Below are 17,609 nucleotides of genomic sequence, written 5' to 3' on the forward strand. Positions count from 1 at the left end.
TCCTTGATCATACTTTCATAAAAATTAAAGGTGTCCATTCAGTAGTGTTAGAGGGCTAGAAAAGTAGTTGACTGGAAAAAGAAACAGTTTACTTCAAATCTTCTCGGATTTTGCTGTACATTAATTACTCAGGCACCAGCCGCCTTGGAGAACTACATGAAAAATATTACTCTTTCAATCCAAACAAAATACAAATTTAGTAATTGTTGCTGACTATAGCAGACAGTTTTCAGGGGCTTTGAAAGGAAGTGCAGCAGGTTCACTTCTCTGGTTGATTTTTATTCTCTGTGAAATGCTGACTACAACTTCACTAATGTTGTAATCAACATTTACATACAGATCAAATATTGCTCTTCTTATGTTTCAACCCAGTAATTTTCAATGATGTTGTTTTGGCACCTAACAGCAGTAACATGATAGTGATTCAAGCCCAGAAGGAAAAAGCCTCCGTAATTACCTGTATGATATTTGTCTGGATGATCACAAGTCACTGAACCCATGTGCAGTTATAATGTAAAGGCATAGCAAAGAAATGTCACCATCAGGTCTTTAATACTATGAACACAATTAAAAACTCTCTCAATTGTGGAAGGATGTTTCTTGTACACACAGAGAGATTGTATTAGTACTAACAGTGTGTGCATTGTGGAAAGAAATGCACTCCTGACTTAGACTGAGTCAGTAACTGGGTGGCTGAGGAACAAATAGGACCATATTCTGAAATTCTTCTTAGTTTGACAATTTGCCATGCACTGTGAACTAATGTGCTCTTGTAAGGTAAACCAGACTATGCAATTTATTGAGCCCTTGTTTGCCTCCTTCAAGCATATCTCAAGTGCTTTAGGCAAACACACACATATTGAATTCCTTAAACTTACTATATGCCGAAAGGTGTATCTCTTTACATTTGCATCTTTTGGGAACAGCCTCAGTGTTTCATCAGATTAACCCAAAGCTATACTTGGCTCTGTCATTACTTGCATGACAGTCTGGCCTCTGTTGCTGCTCTCTGTCATGTATAATATACACACGGAAACACTTTTCTGACTCAAGGCTTTTTAAAAAGCAAGAACTTAAAGCCACTACTAGATGCCACATTTTAAGCACTTATGAAACATTTAAATTGACAAAACAAGACTATTTGCAGCTTTGTTTTACCTGTAAATAAGAGAAAGAGTGTCACTCAGGAACTGAAATATATTTACAATATTGCTAAGAACAGTTTTAAAATATTTCAGGCATTGTAAAAAATACATATATGCATGCAAGGGTTGGGTTGATCCTTCTCCTATACCCTCTATTTATGTCAGGTTTTCCCTCTCATTGGGTTATATTTCAAAGTTATTCTTTGTTTGGGCTTGCAGTTGCAGGCAGCATAGCCTGGTAGGACTGGATTTGCAGTCTTAGCTGCCAAAGGACACTGTGAGGAGATAAGAACCAACCGCCCACATGGTACACATTCAGAAGGGAGTTGTTTCAGACTAGCCCTAAGAGCCTGCTTCCAAGAGGTAAATGGTTCTTGTGGCTGGATCATACCAGACGCAGGCCAAGAGTATCTTCTGGCTTAGTGTCACCAAAAATTCAACCAGTTTTGCTCCCCTATAATACTCTTCCATGTGAACCAAAGAAGGTAAGTGGAGATGATCAGGAATATAATTTCAGGAATATAATCCTGATCTGAACCAAAATGCAGATGTAGACTTACTGTCATTTAGTTTATTTATCCTCCTTTGAGACTTCTACAGCTGACTTCAGCAAAACCAGAATTTGAACAGTAGCGATTTATGAAGACCCGCACCTGCTTTACATACTGGTTTCAATATATCCAGGTTGTTTTTTCTAATATTATATGTGTCACCAATTTTAAAGTCTTTTGGAGTATTTTGGCATTCTTTTCTTCTCTGCAGCTTATTCCTTTAGGATTTCTTCCCCCCCCCCCCTCCAGTATTTGACATTTATTTTTATTTCTGTGCTTTCTTCTGTACAATTGCCTCTGCTAAGTAATCTATGCTAATTATTGCCATGATACATTCTTACTTTTGATTCACTCTTCTTTCTTTTGCTTCTTCTATTATTTTGTTACTTGTTTCTTGATACAGGAAAAAAATGGGGTTTGTTTGACAATTATGGCTACTGAAATTATTTCAAAAGTATGTGTATAGGATTTGGAACTGACACCTTTCAAGAACAGATGACGTTGAGACCTGTGGAAGGATATACCTGTGCCACAAGTGTTATGTCCAGTTCTCAACTTCATGAAAAAAGGCGTCCAGAGAAGAATGAATGCCTGATACGGCTTTGTTTTAATCCTAATTAAAAAAAAAAAAAAAAAAAAAAAAAAAAAAGAGAGAAAAAGGAAAACAAAGAAAAAACACTGGCAAGCATATCCAAATGAACAAAACCTCTTTCCTCACAATACTGTACAAATTCTTCATACTTGTTGCTTAAAAATTTGTGGTGTGCTGTATTGTTACTAATGGGCAGACCTTGTACATAAGGTTGTATCTAAGGCTGACCCTCTCTAATAAGAGATGAGTTGTGGCTCTGGATACAGTCCAGAGCAAATAAGACCCTGTCAGTAGCAGGATATATAATTGCTGTATTTGGTGTCTGTAGACCACTGTCCAAGAGCTTATCTGGTAGCTGCTGATGGTGAATAGCCGTTGGAGGGTGCTGAGAGCTGTGCTGGCAGAGAATTGTGAAATACCAAAATTGCACAGACCAAGAGACTTTAGAGGTTATGGCCAGCTTGGGATATATATATCTGCAGAGGGCCTTTATGAGAATAAAACAATACATGAAAAAAGGAAAATGAGGTAAACCGATGAAGGGACTCAATGGACTATAGGGAGGAAACCATCCAAGTTATAAGGAGGCATGTAGATACAGGTAAATGGAGCAGGTATGAATCACAAAAAAGAGTGCCTTCTCTTCTTTCCCTTTAATATTTCTTGCTTGTTGTCTGTTAAGACTTTTTATATACTTATTGCTACAAAGACAGGTTTTGGCTCTTCGCAAATTGTCCAGTGTTCCGTGTGTTCATATTTTTCCATTTATAATACTGTCAAAGTATTAGGGACTTTAGTCTCCATATAGCAAAAATAGTATACTTCTGATGGCTTAAACACACCATTAAGACAGTAGTGCCTCTTTATGGATATAAAAAATGTACTATGTAGTGCCTAGTGGCTGAAAGACTAATGAAAGAACCAATATTAGGTTTTGAAGGTGGATTTTAATATTGTTTAATACTATCTAGATTACATTTGTGTAGTATGATGAATACATTCAGTAGTGTAAGTAATATATCTAGAAAAAGTTTATTATTTTTAAAGACACAGAAAAGTATCTATCTGCTAATTACTCATAAGTGCTTTTGTTAAGGCCACAAAGAAGAGAAAATGCAGAGAGCTTGCAATCTAACATTTATAAAAGCACATAAATTCAAACTGTACCAATAGAATACATTGAAAAAAGAACGTTTTCATAGTACTATAGAGACCTTCCACTGAAAATGAAAAATAGTTCCTTCTGAACATGAATTTCAAAATTACTTAGCTATGTACCAGATATTAAAATTTCCTTTTCTGTTAACTGCATTAGAATTTCCTACATTATTCTTTATGTGGTCAATGTAAGCAAGTACCTCTCACACAATCAGAAAGCAAAAAGGTTAATGAATAATTTGGGAAATGAATTTTTTCAGAATTGAGATTGCCTTTTCAGACTCATTTGAAGATGTCAAATTCTGCACTTCAACAGCATTAAGAGTTCTTCTGTGGGATTTTGATTGCGACGGTCTTAACTTCTGTGTACTCATGAAGACCATATTCTCCCCTAGATAAAAGAGAACCAAGAGCAGTATTTATGCTAATGCTTTTTATATGAGTTATGTCCTGGATGGAATTTTCAGTGGTGCTCTGTAATTGGCCAGATGTATAGCAAGTATACTGGATATATTTGGGAGACATCTGTGCAACTAGACTGCTGCTGGAACCCTTTCTAAAAGCTATAGCAACTGTCTTTCTTAGAAAAGTAGGAGAGAGAGCAGTTTCATTTCTGCACAAAAGAATGGCATGTAATCAATTTAGTGCATATCTAAACTGGGTGCCTGTGCAGTAAATCGGGCACAAGTTAGGTCTTCACAAATACGCTCGACATGTTATTTGTGAAGGCTTTCCTCTGTTGTCAAGAGTTTTCTTCAGAGTCAAAGAATTTGCACTTCACCTCAATTAAATGGGGGACATAATTAATCCACTATGATATCTCCCAAACAGTGAAAAACACTTAAATCTTGATGACGTATTATCAGCATGATTCCACCTTTACATTTTACACGATGAGATGAAGCTTGCTTGCGTGCCTAGATGCTTGACATCTGACACAGTCAAGCTATTTAGACATAACTTGATTGTTTGATAGAGTAAGGGATTGCTACACTAAAATGTTATCCAGTTCTTACTGCCATTTTACTAGATACATGTGTCTACAAAACAGAAATCTGTGCTCAGGACTCCTGTGCCGTCAAAAATGTTTACCGATTCTCTTCATTTTTGAAGAGGCATTCTGTTGGTACATGACATTCAGTAATTTAATTCTTAATGGTATTATCATTGCAAGAATTATACAGGGGATTTTATTCTGGGATTCAAGGAAGTCAACGGCTAGATGCACTGATTTTCTGAATATTTCAGTGCAGTTGTTTCCCACATATTACTGCCTCTCTTAAAATCAATGACACAGGTTTTCTTCCTTGCAGTTTTGTAAGGAATATTTTTATTGGTCCACTAATTGGGATTTTGAACAAAGCATTAGGAAAAACTTAATTTGCACAAAAGCTTAGCTCCTTCAGAATGCACGGTTATAGACAATATTACAGTGTTCCTGTTATTTCCAGCAAATAACCCCCCAAAATGTTCCTGCAAAAGGCTGTGATTCAGAATTAATAATCTCCCAGGTTTTGGCATCCAGGAAATGCAAAACAGTCTTTGATAGTAATGGCCTAAATTATTTGGGGTTTTTTGCATTCACATTTTCTAAAGCTCTCAGCATTGGCATGACTCTATTTCCTTTGAAATCAGCAAGAGCTTTGACATCAGGAGCAGACTGAGACCAGTGAAAGTAAGCATGAGAACCCTAGCCTTTATCTCAAAAAAAAAAAAAAAAAAAAAAGGGGAAAAGGAAGCTCTGAAGCCCTTAACCTGCACATACATTTTTAATTACTTCCATTATTCTTTACCATTATACCATAAAAGTGTTATGTATTTGGCTTAATAAAAGGGAAAATTTACATGTTTTGATTTATATTCACTGTTTTAAAAATAGTTCATTGTTCCCAGATATATGGCATTTTTGACAAAAGACTGCTTGTGATTTATGTTCCAAAACCCTCCAGAAGACATAATCCTACATAATATAATGAACATGTATGACATCAAATGTTTCAGTACATAACAAATTAAATGATTCTTTTACTAATGTAAAGGTCAAGATGAATACAGGTAAGGCAGGACATGATTCAAATTGAAACTGGACTAAACTTTAGAAGTTTGAAAGAATTTCGTTAGCTTGTCATTTCTGCATAGTCCTCTACTTCTAATCTAGCAAAAGACCAAAGGTCCAGGGACTACTGAGGACTAATTTTGTCATAACTTTTTACTAAGCTGGACATACTGCAAAAATATTGTTGTCATCACAAAACTTTGAAACTGAAAACTCCTGTTTAAATCAAAACTTTTGAAATGTCTTGTGCTCCCAAAACCTCAGCATTTAAAGGAGATTCCACAAACTACACACATAAGTATCTTCATGCAGATGACAAAATCTGTACACCATAAATATAATGATCAGTTTGGCATATCAGTAGATCACAAGCTACTAAAATCAGTCATTTTGATAAAATGTGTATCTAAGTAACATTCTTATTTGTTTTATAGAGGAATTGTTTGCTTGACATTGTCTCTGACAACATAAAACCTCTAACACTATATAGACTAATTCGACAAAAAAAATCAAAATAGGCATCCTAGTTATGAATATTTAAAGTTGAATTTTGGAATTCCACTTTGCAGTTCCTGTGAACCTACCTTTTAAAAAGTGTTTACTTACATTTCTCGTCCATTTCCTGACATCTTAAACCCTCCAAAAGGACACTGAGCAGACATTGCACTATAACAATTGACCCTGGAAGTTCAGAAAAATTATTTTTAACAGTGTGAAATGACTTTTCTTACTTCTGAAAAATCAGGTTTTTTCTTTTGACTGTAAAAGACGTGATAATATTCACAAACTCTATCTAAGTAATGAATTTGCAAAAATATATATGTTGAAAGTTCAGAGAAACAGAGCATTACCAGAAACTACAGCTATGATCAGGGTTCTAATGCTCGTCAAGGATCTTCAAGCAAAATGGCAGTCACATGTTTCTCTGATAGTTATGATAAAATTCCTTCCTAACTAGTGCATAAACTCTCAAACTGAAGACTAGTCACAAGTCTTCTGCAGGTACACTTCCAACAGCAAATCCAGCACCACTTCAGTATATAGTTAGGAAAAATTGATACTACTCAGTGTTAAACCATATTCTATATTGTGGTTGAGAACAAAAATATAGTAATGAGTAAAAAAAGGAATTTTACAGGAGAATTTATAGTATGAAGAGTTTTGGCAGAATGTCCATCTTTCTCTTCAACTAAGAAGTTATTTTTATCTTGCAACATTGTCAAATCAGATATTATCTATTTCATATCATATAATTTCTGCTGCTGTTAATCTACTGGTTTCAACAATAGATGTTCTGCTCATAGTTAAAGATTCCTAGACAGACCAGCAATGATGTAAATGCAAACCCCAAAGACTCCATTTTTATTTTGTTTGGGTTTTTTTTTTTTACATTTAAAAGATACCAACTCCTAAGTCAAAACTGTTAATTCATTTTTATAAAGGATATGCTTTTAGGTCACAGGACCTGGGCAGGAATTTGTGCTGGCTGCAAATTCTTTCAGATAAAATGTAAATTGGACATAGATTTTGTGTTCAAGTAAAATTAGTTCTCTTTTTGTTGCATTAAAATAATTGAGGGAAATGCAGGTCATGGTCAGTGATAGTCATTAGACTCAGTCTGCTATTCCTCCAAACTTTCACTCTTGCATCTCTCAGCCTTTGCCTTTCCAGGTCCATGTAGGCTGCCTCTTTCTTTCCCACTGCTGGATATAGTTGTTCCTATAGCAGCTGTCTCCTACTTGTGTTTCCTTCCTTTTTTTCAACCACATTTTATCAATCTTTTCCATCACAGATGGATGTTCTGACCAGGTTAATGGCCACAGAACTTCAGATAATTAGTTCCTTTACACTGTATACACAGCAATTTCTGCAAATTAAGTATGTATTGGGCTATGCCCAGGTCCTGAACTGAAAGGAAAGTGGTACTTACTGTATTTCCTTTTGTTTTCTTTCCTTTTTAGCAAGCCAATTTCCTTTTTTTCTAGTAAGTTTACAAGACAATTTTGTGAAGACTTACAGGAAGTAGTTATTTAATAACATCTTAAGTATGGAAAGGTGAAGGGAATGGAAGCACACGAAGATAACATTAATCTACCTCTCTAAAGATGTTAAGAAATTCAGATATAAAAATATACCACCCAAGAAAGTGTTAAAATGTCCTACAAGTACTGCCATTGTCACCTGCAGTTTTGAAGGAATATTTAAAACCCCATTACTTACCATACTATTCCAGCCTGAAGAGCAGCTGCAAATGTCAGTGCTTTATCAATGTCTTTGGTAAAAACTGCTGCTGCTAAGCCATAGGTAGTATTATTTGCCCTCCTGATAACTTCATCTACAGTTTTAAACTTCATGATTTGTTGAACAGGTCCAAATATCTGTTTCAGACACATGCAAACATGTAAAGTGGATTAGAATAGCTTATTATCGTAAATTATGTATATTTTAAAATTTTAGTTCTGTCAGATGGCCTTATTCCTGAATTCATTCAGTCAGCAGTGTACATCTCAGAACAGAGTTCTAAAAAGCATTATAAATTCACATAAAAGTCAGATTTTTGTAGCATGGAGCAAATCAAGATAGTATATTGTAGAATGATTAATAAAACAATATAAAAATAAATAAATAGAAAAATAAATAATGAAAACAATTAAATAAAGATGGAAAGACACTCACCTTAAAGGTAGTTAACACAGAGCCATGGTGTGTTACATATCTACACTGGTTACCAGCAAACTGGTGTTTTCTTGTGTAGAGTTGAGAAGGACATTCAACTTTTCCTTCCCCTAAACTTCCTATCAGACCTTTATCTCTGCAGTTAGCTACACAACTGGGCAAATATTCCAAGTGAAACAAATAATTCTGCTTTCCATATGGGTGTTATGCGAGATAATAGTCTCTCAAGGCTTGGCTTTCCCACTGCTGCTGCTCCATGTTCTCAGTCAGAGGTGCCCATGCCCACCACACAGTGTCAAGACTGTGCAGGGCAGGGGGGCATTAGCACATCTGATTACTGCTGTTCCCATAGATTGTGATCTTTTAATTTGATTTTCCTAGAAAGTGTTTAGTGCTAGCTTCTAACTGGAGTTGCAGGGATTGATTTACATAGCTCAGAAAACCACTGAACATTCCCTCACTGTTCAAGCTGTGAGTTGCAGAACTTGGATATCTAAATTGCCTTGGCTCTCTGAGGTTTCGTTATTCAATACACTCAAAATAGTGTGAGAAAAACAGCTCTTGTACTGCTGACCCAAAGGAAACCAATAGATCTGTGAAGAAACATACATCTCTGAAGTTTCCTACCTGCCTCCCAGACTGACAGAAACAATGTAAATTATTTCTCATACAGTTCTCATCTGTTTTATAGCTCTCTCCCCTTGACAATTAAGTCTGGATGTTCTGGTGTTCATTTTAGCTCAGCCTGTTGACTCTTGCTAGGTACATTCAGCAGACTGCATCAGCAGTATCACTGGCTATATAAAGCAACACCTAGATTTGTAACAGTTGTGAAGGAGCTTTCTGGTATGAAGAAGTATAAAGGACACAGAACTGCAGCAGTTGTTGATCAAGATGAGTGTGAAAAAACAGAGAAGAGGTCATAACTGGACTTGGAGGCTGTGCTTACTGAACTGTTTTTCTCAATGGCATAGCAGCTCTGCACTCCTCACTCCTGTTCGTTGCAGATGATCACTGATGCCCTGGCACCGCCACCTTAGCTGGGTCAGTAGAAGCTCTTTCAATGCTGTGTAAACACGTGCAAACTGATCCAGGTTAAATAACCCTGCAGAGGCAAAAGTCTGCTTTGCTGTATTTCCACAAACAAAATGCCTGTGGAAGCACAATCAAACTATTTCCTTGGTGCCTGTTGTGTCCAAACCCCAACTTAAGTGGCTCCTTTTAGGCAGTGCAAAGAGTGGACAAGCTGTGCCTTCATAATCTGCCTCTCTGTTCAGGTTACTGGAACTCTCAGATGTGAGACATGGGCAGTATGGTGTGATGTAAACAATCCTAACCTCAGCATTTTCTTATCTACTGCCAGTGTATGCTGGAGTCTTCGTTGGCAGGTCAACCTACGTACTCCTTTCCCTCACCTCCACTGGTGAAACCAGCATTAGAAATTAAGAAAAGCATTTTAACCACCACCAGAATAGAAGAACAGATTTACTGAGTGTTTTTATGTAGCCACTTGATCTTCTAAATGGATATTTTGTACAGACATTTAAACAGACAATCTCCAGTGAGAGTACAGACTGCCAAGAATTTATTTACCTCTTCTTTGGCGATGCGCATATCATCTGTAACATTTGAAAAAACTGTGGGCTGGATGAAGTAACCTTTGTTTCCCCATGGACCTCCTCCACATTCCAGTTTGGCTCCTTCTTTTTTCCCACTCTCAATTAGCTCCAGGATTTTTTGAAACTGTTCCTTATCAATCTAAATGAAAAGATATCACAAGAATGAAAACAGCACACACTGATAATAACTGTTCACCTAACTCATTAACCAAAATCTAACAATGTTCCAGCTTTATTCAATTGCATGTGTTGAAGTCGAACAGCTGGAGACTCCTGTAAATAATCTTGTCACTAACTTCTCAAAACTTTCCAGGCTTTTCTCAAATAGGCTAAAAATCAGAAGTTTTGACATAGAAGAATCAGCTGTAGAGGGACTGATACCCTTGTTTTCTTTAGTTAAAAAAAATAAATTAAAAAAATCTATAAAATGAGTGTGTTTCATACTTCTTCCAGTACTCTTGCGAAGCACTAATAGTTCAACAAATTAAAAATTGTTCAGCTTGATTCTGAAAAATCTGCAGAGGTCTTGATCTAACCAGCAAGAGTCTTCTGAGCTTCACTAGGTCTGGCAGACTGGCCATACTTTTTTCCTAAACTATTAAAGGAGGTTAAAAAGCAACAATAAGATATAACTGCAATTCAATGCTGTTTTGAGATAATTCTGATTTAATAGTGGAATAAAGTTTTTTATATTTGTGGATTGAGAAGCATAAATGACAGATTTTTAATGGTATGAAGCCAATCTCTGCCCCAAGCCTACCAACAAATTCAATATATGCCAAGCTTATTGCAGTTTGGCTCTGTAACATAGCAAAATGATGGGTCTTTGGTTGAAGGGGTTTATGGTGGCAGTACAATAGGAGCTTGTATTTCCCTAACACCTTCCAATTTCCAGTGGCAAATTGGATAAAAAGAAATAGTGTAAATGGGGACTAGAAAAAGATCACATATTGGTTCCTCTCCTCCCCTCTCCAAGTCAAGAAATCACCGCTTCAGGCCTGAAGGGAAATTGTGCACAAAACATTTATATCACCAAAAACTCAGTGGTAAAGTTTGTTTGGTAGAAGCCCCTAACACCCCTTTTTTTTATTTGTTTGTTTTTGTTTTGTTTTGTATTGTTGTTGTTGTTGTTATTGTTCCATTTTTGTGATTCTTTCCTTCACTCTTTCAGGCCTTCAAGCACTGGCTCAGGAAGATAGTGGGATTATTTCTAGGGGAACTCTTGTGCAGAAGCTTCTTCTCTGTGATCATACCCATCAGTTAGCAGAGTAGGTGTACATCTTATTCTCCTATTCATGCAATAAAAATTTCTTATTTCAGTTTAAAACATGTTTTACCATGGTTATAGAATGCAACAATATTTTCAAAGATTCTGGGGCATCCTAGATGCATACTAGATTAAACAGCTATTCAACTAAAGCTATGATAAAAGTTTGTATTTATAGGGATATGGATTCATAAGGATATCTATAAGGAGGTAATTTTTAGTTCACTGCCTTTGTCATTTTTTAAAAAACAATTGTCTTACTGCTTACTGAAGACATAAAACTTCTGCTACCCTGATGGCCAAGTATCTCTTGTGCATAAACACCTTGAAGAGAAGATGAGGTTTAGATGACACAGGTCACATTGCTGTCAGTACTACCTTTGTTATTATAATAATCATAATTTTTCTTCATGTGTGAATTAGCATATTTATGATCTTTTGAATTCCATTAGGGTCTTTGGCTTTTCTTTTGTGCCTGCTGTGTAAAGCCTTACCCAAACTTGCTGCCTGAGGCAGGTGCTGCCCCAGAGGGCCTGGGAACTGGAGGACAAATATGGCTTTTGAGGAGGCTCTATGACAAAGGAGCACAGTGAATATGCCTGATACAGGCTGTCGGGTTTTGTTTCTAGAAAGAATTAGTCAAAGCACAACATGGAATTTAAAGACAAAGAGAGATGTTTAACAACTACCACAAAAGAAATGCACCTAAACAGCATGGTTAAAATTTTTGATTAAATGGGATCATACCAGTTTTAAAAGGAGGAACTTTACTAATGTGAAAAAAATTAAGATTTCTGCTAAAGCTCCTAAGAAGAGAAAGAGGTCAAGAAAGGCAAATGATGAGACTGGAGAAGAAAAGAGTTATCACAGACTTTAAAATGTCTCCAATAATGCTTTTTTTTTTCATGTTTAACCTTCTTTTTTTTAATAAAAGCTTACTTTAATCTCTCATTTAAGTTCTTAGCATGAATTTCAAACTCAGAAAAGCCACAATAACATAAGAATAGATTCCTGTAAGTTTTGTATAAGCTGTACAGCAGACACTTGTTTGAATCTTCCCATCCTCTGGTATTTAAATTTATTCAGCTGAACATATTAGCTTGTTAGCAAGACACATTGCACAATATCAAAATAACATCCTTAGTATTTTTAAATTCTCCAAATCCTGTGTGGCTTGGAATGCATTTTTCTGATTTACTTGGTGTCTTTGATTACATAAAATGACTGTGATAACCAAGGAAGAACACATTACATTATGAAATGTGCAGGAATTGCTTTGTCTCCAGCTTTTGCTTTGTCTCCAGTAGCGTTCCTTGATTCTGTGGCAATCAAATATGTACATAATAACTCTGCCAAGAAAGTATATATCCTGTTAGTACAAGCTGATATGGGAATAAGACTCTAGATGAAAACTAATTTAACGATGCTCTAATGTGATCCACTGAAGCCACAGCATTGTGAAAACTATGCTTTTTAATGTTGCATTTTAGCATTCATTTATTAGGAAATCTGTTGGTATAACCTTTTAACATAAGCAGAAAAAAGTACAGAATGATGCGTTTCAGTTCTGTAATATTCTAAAACTGAGAGCAGCATAATGAAAGACTAGCACCTTGAAAAAGGGGAAAACCCCCGTGATTATATTTTATTTCATCAAGCTACTCACTTATAGTGGCACTATTTCAATATAATGTTAGCAATCTTTGATCACACTTGTGCAGCTGTTGCTCTGCAGCTTTCTCAAAACATTTAAATTCTATATAATTGTTCCCATTCCATAACAAAAGGAACTAGAAAAGAGAAAGGAACCTCACCCTTAGGCCTATGATAGTGGCATGACCAGCCATCACTCCAGTTTCTTCCTCCTGTTCCTCCAGACTAACCACTAGACAACTGTACTTATTCTTGGAACTAATGCAACAGTAGGTTTAGAAGTATATTAAACTGTGATGTCATGTCATGATTATATTGGAAACATGTAACATTACTTACTTGAGGGCCTTGCTGTACATCAGGCAACAGAGGATCCCCAAGAGTATACTTCTTTGCTCGTTCAATGCTCCGACGAACAAACTCGTCATAAATAGACTCTTCCACAAAAATCCTAGATCCTGCTATACAGCACTGTCCCTGGTGGTAGAACAGACCAATATGGGCAAATTCCACAGCAGCGTCCACTGCAAAGAAATGCAGAGTTCACCAGATCATAAGCCTGAATGGTCACGTCATAAATTTTTTACAAACCATGGTCAATTCATATAATTTCCATTTTTAGCACTTTTTATTTTTATGGCCCTTTAAAACAGATATTGATCCTTTGACTTATGTCAAAAACTACTCTTATCAAGCATAGCACAGTACATGTAAACAAACACACATTCAGCTCTTCTGTGTGAAATGTAGATTCAACATTATTTGCCCTATCAGCAGTAACAAGTGGAGTATTCAGCTAGAAAGTATAAGATCCATCTAGCTGCTTTTCATTCTGCATTCATGTTGTATTAGGATGATCCTTAATTACGGTAAGGGTAGACAGGTTGTCAGAGGTTCATATCCTTTCAGGAGCCACCAATTTTTGATGGTTATCTAACTTAAAACTATGGCGTGACAAGAAAACATTAAAACTTACTCCTTCATTAAACAGGTACAAATAATTTACTGACAAAGAAAATAAAAAGAACATGGGGCTTGCAAAAGTAGTAGGTTTATATAACAAAAATGCTACTAACAGTCTGCGTCTGCAAATATAATGTTAGGACTTTTTCCTCCAAGTTCCAATGTAACTCTCTTCAGATTGCTCTTCCCTGCAGCTTCTTTAATCAGTTTGCCAACCTAAAAGGTAGGGAGACAACAGCTTTATCTCAAAAAGTTTATTATGACCTCAATAACACTTCTTTGAGTTCCTCAGAAGTGAAAATCAGTTCACAGTTGGCTGGTATCCCAGTAACTGTAGAAATGAAAAATAAATGTAAAAAATTAAAAAAATTTAAAGAGTCAGGTTGTAGGTGACTTGCAGTCTACAAACCAGGGATGCTTCCCAGAAGTGTTTCCCCCGGGACACACTCATGTTAACTGCTAAAGATGTCTGCTGGGTTTTTCGTTACCACCACTCTATTTGCTTGTGTCTGTCATCTAAAGTAAGCACTGATTCCTGCTCAGCCAGTTACTCCCATTAGGTGAGAAGTTCCTCTGTTTTATACATGGAAAAGCCCTTTGATACTTTGATACAGGAAAAGCCTGTATAGCCAACTCTTCCTTACTCCAATTTCTCCCTTAGAAGAAAGAAGAGGAAATGGACACTGTGAGGCAGAGCCCCTACCCTGCTTCTTTCCATTGATAGCATAATTAAAGCAACTACTTTATATGAATTGTCCTGGAAAAAACTGTGAAGCAAAAGCGTGCTTGTAGCCCTCATGGCTTTAACCTGCAACTGCTCATTTGTAGCAACCATCAAATAATTTCCTCCAGTCTCCCTGCCCATCTTCCTGTTTCAATTTCTCACTGCTAAACTACACTGTTACAGGAAGAGGACTGTCACAAAATTCTGTGAATACACTATCTGGTCCATCTGCCTTGGAGGGGCATGGACACTGGAAGCCATAGTTAGTACTGTCCATTCGGAACACCCATGGGATATTTCTCATACGTTGCCTTTTAGATTATTTTCTTTTTATCCCCATTACTTAAGAGCTAGAAGTTTCTAAGAGTAAACACAGCTCTTGCTGTTGGTGTATACTGATCCTTGACATTAGGCAATGATATTTATCTTTGGAGTGTATATCCAAGAAGTTAAGAGACCAGCTGGCAGCTCTTCCACATAGCATGCATACAGAAAGATAATATAATATACTGTGTTAAGGATACAGTTATTTAATGCCTGCACTGAGAAATCTTCAGTCATACCACTCACAGTTCTTCAGAGTGAATGTTAGGAAAATTGAACAGAAATTACTTCCCTTCCAATTATTAAACTGATATGTATTCAAATACACTTCTGAGACCACCTAGATGATCATCAGTATCATTCAAATACCAAAACGCCACCACCCTACCTAAGAATGTGCAGAACCAGGAATGAGATTTCTGAAGTACCTTCCTACTATCCTGCTGTTGTTAAAAATAAATAGAATGGAGCACAGCCTGTTTCACATTTCGCATTTAAAAAAATAATTATTCTTATAAAAAGAAGCAAACAGTTATGAAAATGTTATCTTTTTAAGGGACAAGACTTAAACTAACCTTGGTATACTAGAACTTACTGTATCTCATGGGGTGCCTCTGTTTGAAGGGCTTTCTTGCAATACAAACACTGTTAGATATGTTTGAAGTTAATAATAACCAGCAAATCATTAAACAGACTTTGTTTAACAAACCAGCAGCCAAAAGAAAGAAAAAAGTTAAAATAATTACACAGAACAAGTTAGATATTAAATCATCACTGGGAATCAGAGGGGTACATTTCCTGCTTATATTTTCTTGTATTCGTTATAGTACCTCGGTAGAGCCTGTGAAAGCTACTTTATCTACATCCATGTGGTGAGAAATTGCTGCTCCAGCGGTGGGTCCAAAGCCTGGTACAATGTTCACAACTCCAGGTGGAAATCCTACCTGAATTGGAGGAGAGAAGCCTGTAAATCTGGGGAAGGATAATGACTAGAAGCACATATCCATACAGTCTTACTTCCCTTTTCAGTTCTCCAGCTACTTTTTCCTGGTCATACAGTTATTCTCAGCCCTAGAGCCCAAAATGTGTTCATTCTCTCATGATTTACACCCTTTTCCCCCTCATCTGTATTTTAGGCTATTGAACTGGCTCTTTTTTTTTTTTTTTTTTTTTACAAAAAGAACATTTTATTTTTCAGTGCCATTGCCAAGAATACATTTATTTTTTCTTTTCTCCCCCAGTCAGATGTACAAAGAAAAAGATTGCTTAGTCTCATGCCTGCTTCCTTAAAGCTATTTGAAATATCTGGTGTGCTTGCTGACTTTTGCTCATTACCCCTTATGCTAGATGGAATTTAATTAATGATCTGCTGAATTACACTGAAATTCTATTAAGAAATATGATGGAAATCTCACTTCAAACTCAATGTCTTTGCTTTTTCTTCTGGATGTGGGTTGAAAGTAGAGAGTGGGCAACATGAGAGTTTACAGCAAAAAAGAGGCAGATCAGGTACCAAGCATGAAAAAGCTGGCTACCTGAGATAGCCTGCAAATTTTCTATTTAAAGAGGCTTTTCCTGTGGGTCAAGTCAAACCTATAGCTTCCCACCAATTCTGTATTAGATATGTTCCATCTATAGGCAAAAGAAGTTCTTTTCTTCCAACAGCTTGTCACGATGTGTGAACTGGGACTGACTTCCCAGTAGCTATGGAGCAGCTATGGAATCTCAATGGCACTTGCAGAGAAAGCATAGAATTAAAAGACCAAAGAAGTGCGTCTCCTGTATTATCACTGAAATGAATCTCTTTTTAGCACTAAACAGGACTTTGGAATTACATGCAAAGATTCCAGTCTTATTTGGAAAATGATCAGTTTCAGCTGGTGAGTTACAGCTCTTAAACCTCATGTCCTGCGTTATGGATACCAGACAATTACTTTGAGCAACTTCTGTCCCTTGCATGTTCATGCTCAGATACATTCTGTCCATGATTTTTATGCTCATTTAATGTTCCAGATTAATATTTACCCTGGAAATGATAAGACAATGAGGTTCCTTCTATTTGCTTTGCATTGTGTTTCATAATTTGCAGAGAAACTAATATTTTTCATGGGACTTACACACACTGTCTCACTTCGGGCATTTAATTCTTATGTCTGTATTAGAAGCTCTTCTCTACGTATTAGCAAATGACTCTTGTGAGGACTACTAAGAAAGACAGTGAGGATTAACAAAAGTGACTATATATATTTTTTAATGTGGACAGATGAAGAATAGCAAGTTAAATTGTATCTTCAAGTAGTTTCACAAAAAGTCTAAAGCAGTTACTGAAGTGATCTTTGAGGTTTTGATCACTATCAGGACTTTGGGCTCCAACATTGGGTAATCTGGGTATAAATTAAAAGTCAGCTAGATTTGGGGGAATAAATCTTGAAGGACTTGATAAGAATAATATTTTCGTTTTTTAAAGCTATATATAAAAATATATTCTATATACTTTATATTTTGTTATATATAAAATGTAACAAAATGTTTAAGCTTCTCAGTTAGTTGTAAATGAATGGCTAAAATGAGATTTATCTTGCCTTTTACTAAAAATGCTCTAATATTATACCAGTCATTACCATACTGTTGTAAGTGTGCATCCAAAATGAACCACTGTTCACATTCCCGCTTCTGAGCCCTCCTTTCAGGAAGTTAGAATACTAGAATAGATAGTTCATTATGCTCAAAGCAGAACTGAGTTACTTTCCTACAAAGTTGCTTTTTCAGAGAAATATACCCTCTGATACATATCGTTAAAAATTAATGGAGAAGGTATCATAAAACCATAGAATGGTTTGAGTGGGAAAGGACTTAAAGACCACCTAGTTCCATCCCCCCC

The 17,609-nt window shown here is 36.2% G+C and overlaps 1 protein-coding gene across 1 annotated transcript in view; it reads right to left on the reverse strand.

The window, feature by feature from the left end:
• Positions 1 to 3,215: 3,215 nt before the first annotated feature.
• Positions 3,216 to 17,609, reverse strand: part of ALDH1A1 (aldehyde dehydrogenase 1 family member A1) — a 58,592-nt gene continuing 44,198 nt past the window's right edge. Inside the window, exons 9-15 of the mRNA XM_040580021.1 lie at positions 15,559 to 15,672; positions 13,794 to 13,896; positions 13,057 to 13,241; positions 9,772 to 9,936; positions 7,723 to 7,880; positions 6,109 to 6,183; positions 3,216 to 3,837 (exon numbers count right to left, since the gene is read on the reverse strand). Coding sequence (XP_040435955.1) covers positions 3,765 to 3,837; positions 6,109 to 6,183; positions 7,723 to 7,880; positions 9,772 to 9,936; positions 13,057 to 13,241; positions 13,794 to 13,896; positions 15,559 to 15,672 — 873 coding nt within the window. The 3' untranslated portion in view covers positions 3,216 to 3,764. The remainder of the gene's footprint in view (positions 3,838 to 6,108; positions 6,184 to 7,722; positions 7,881 to 9,771; positions 9,937 to 13,056; positions 13,242 to 13,793; positions 13,897 to 15,558; positions 15,673 to 17,609) is intronic.

This window comes from Falco naumanni, chromosome Z (assembly GCF_017639655.2).
Source record: "Falco naumanni isolate bFalNau1 chromosome Z, bFalNau1.pat, whole genome shotgun sequence".
Taxonomy (NCBI): Eukaryota; Metazoa; Chordata; class Aves; order Falconiformes; family Falconidae; genus Falco; species Falco naumanni.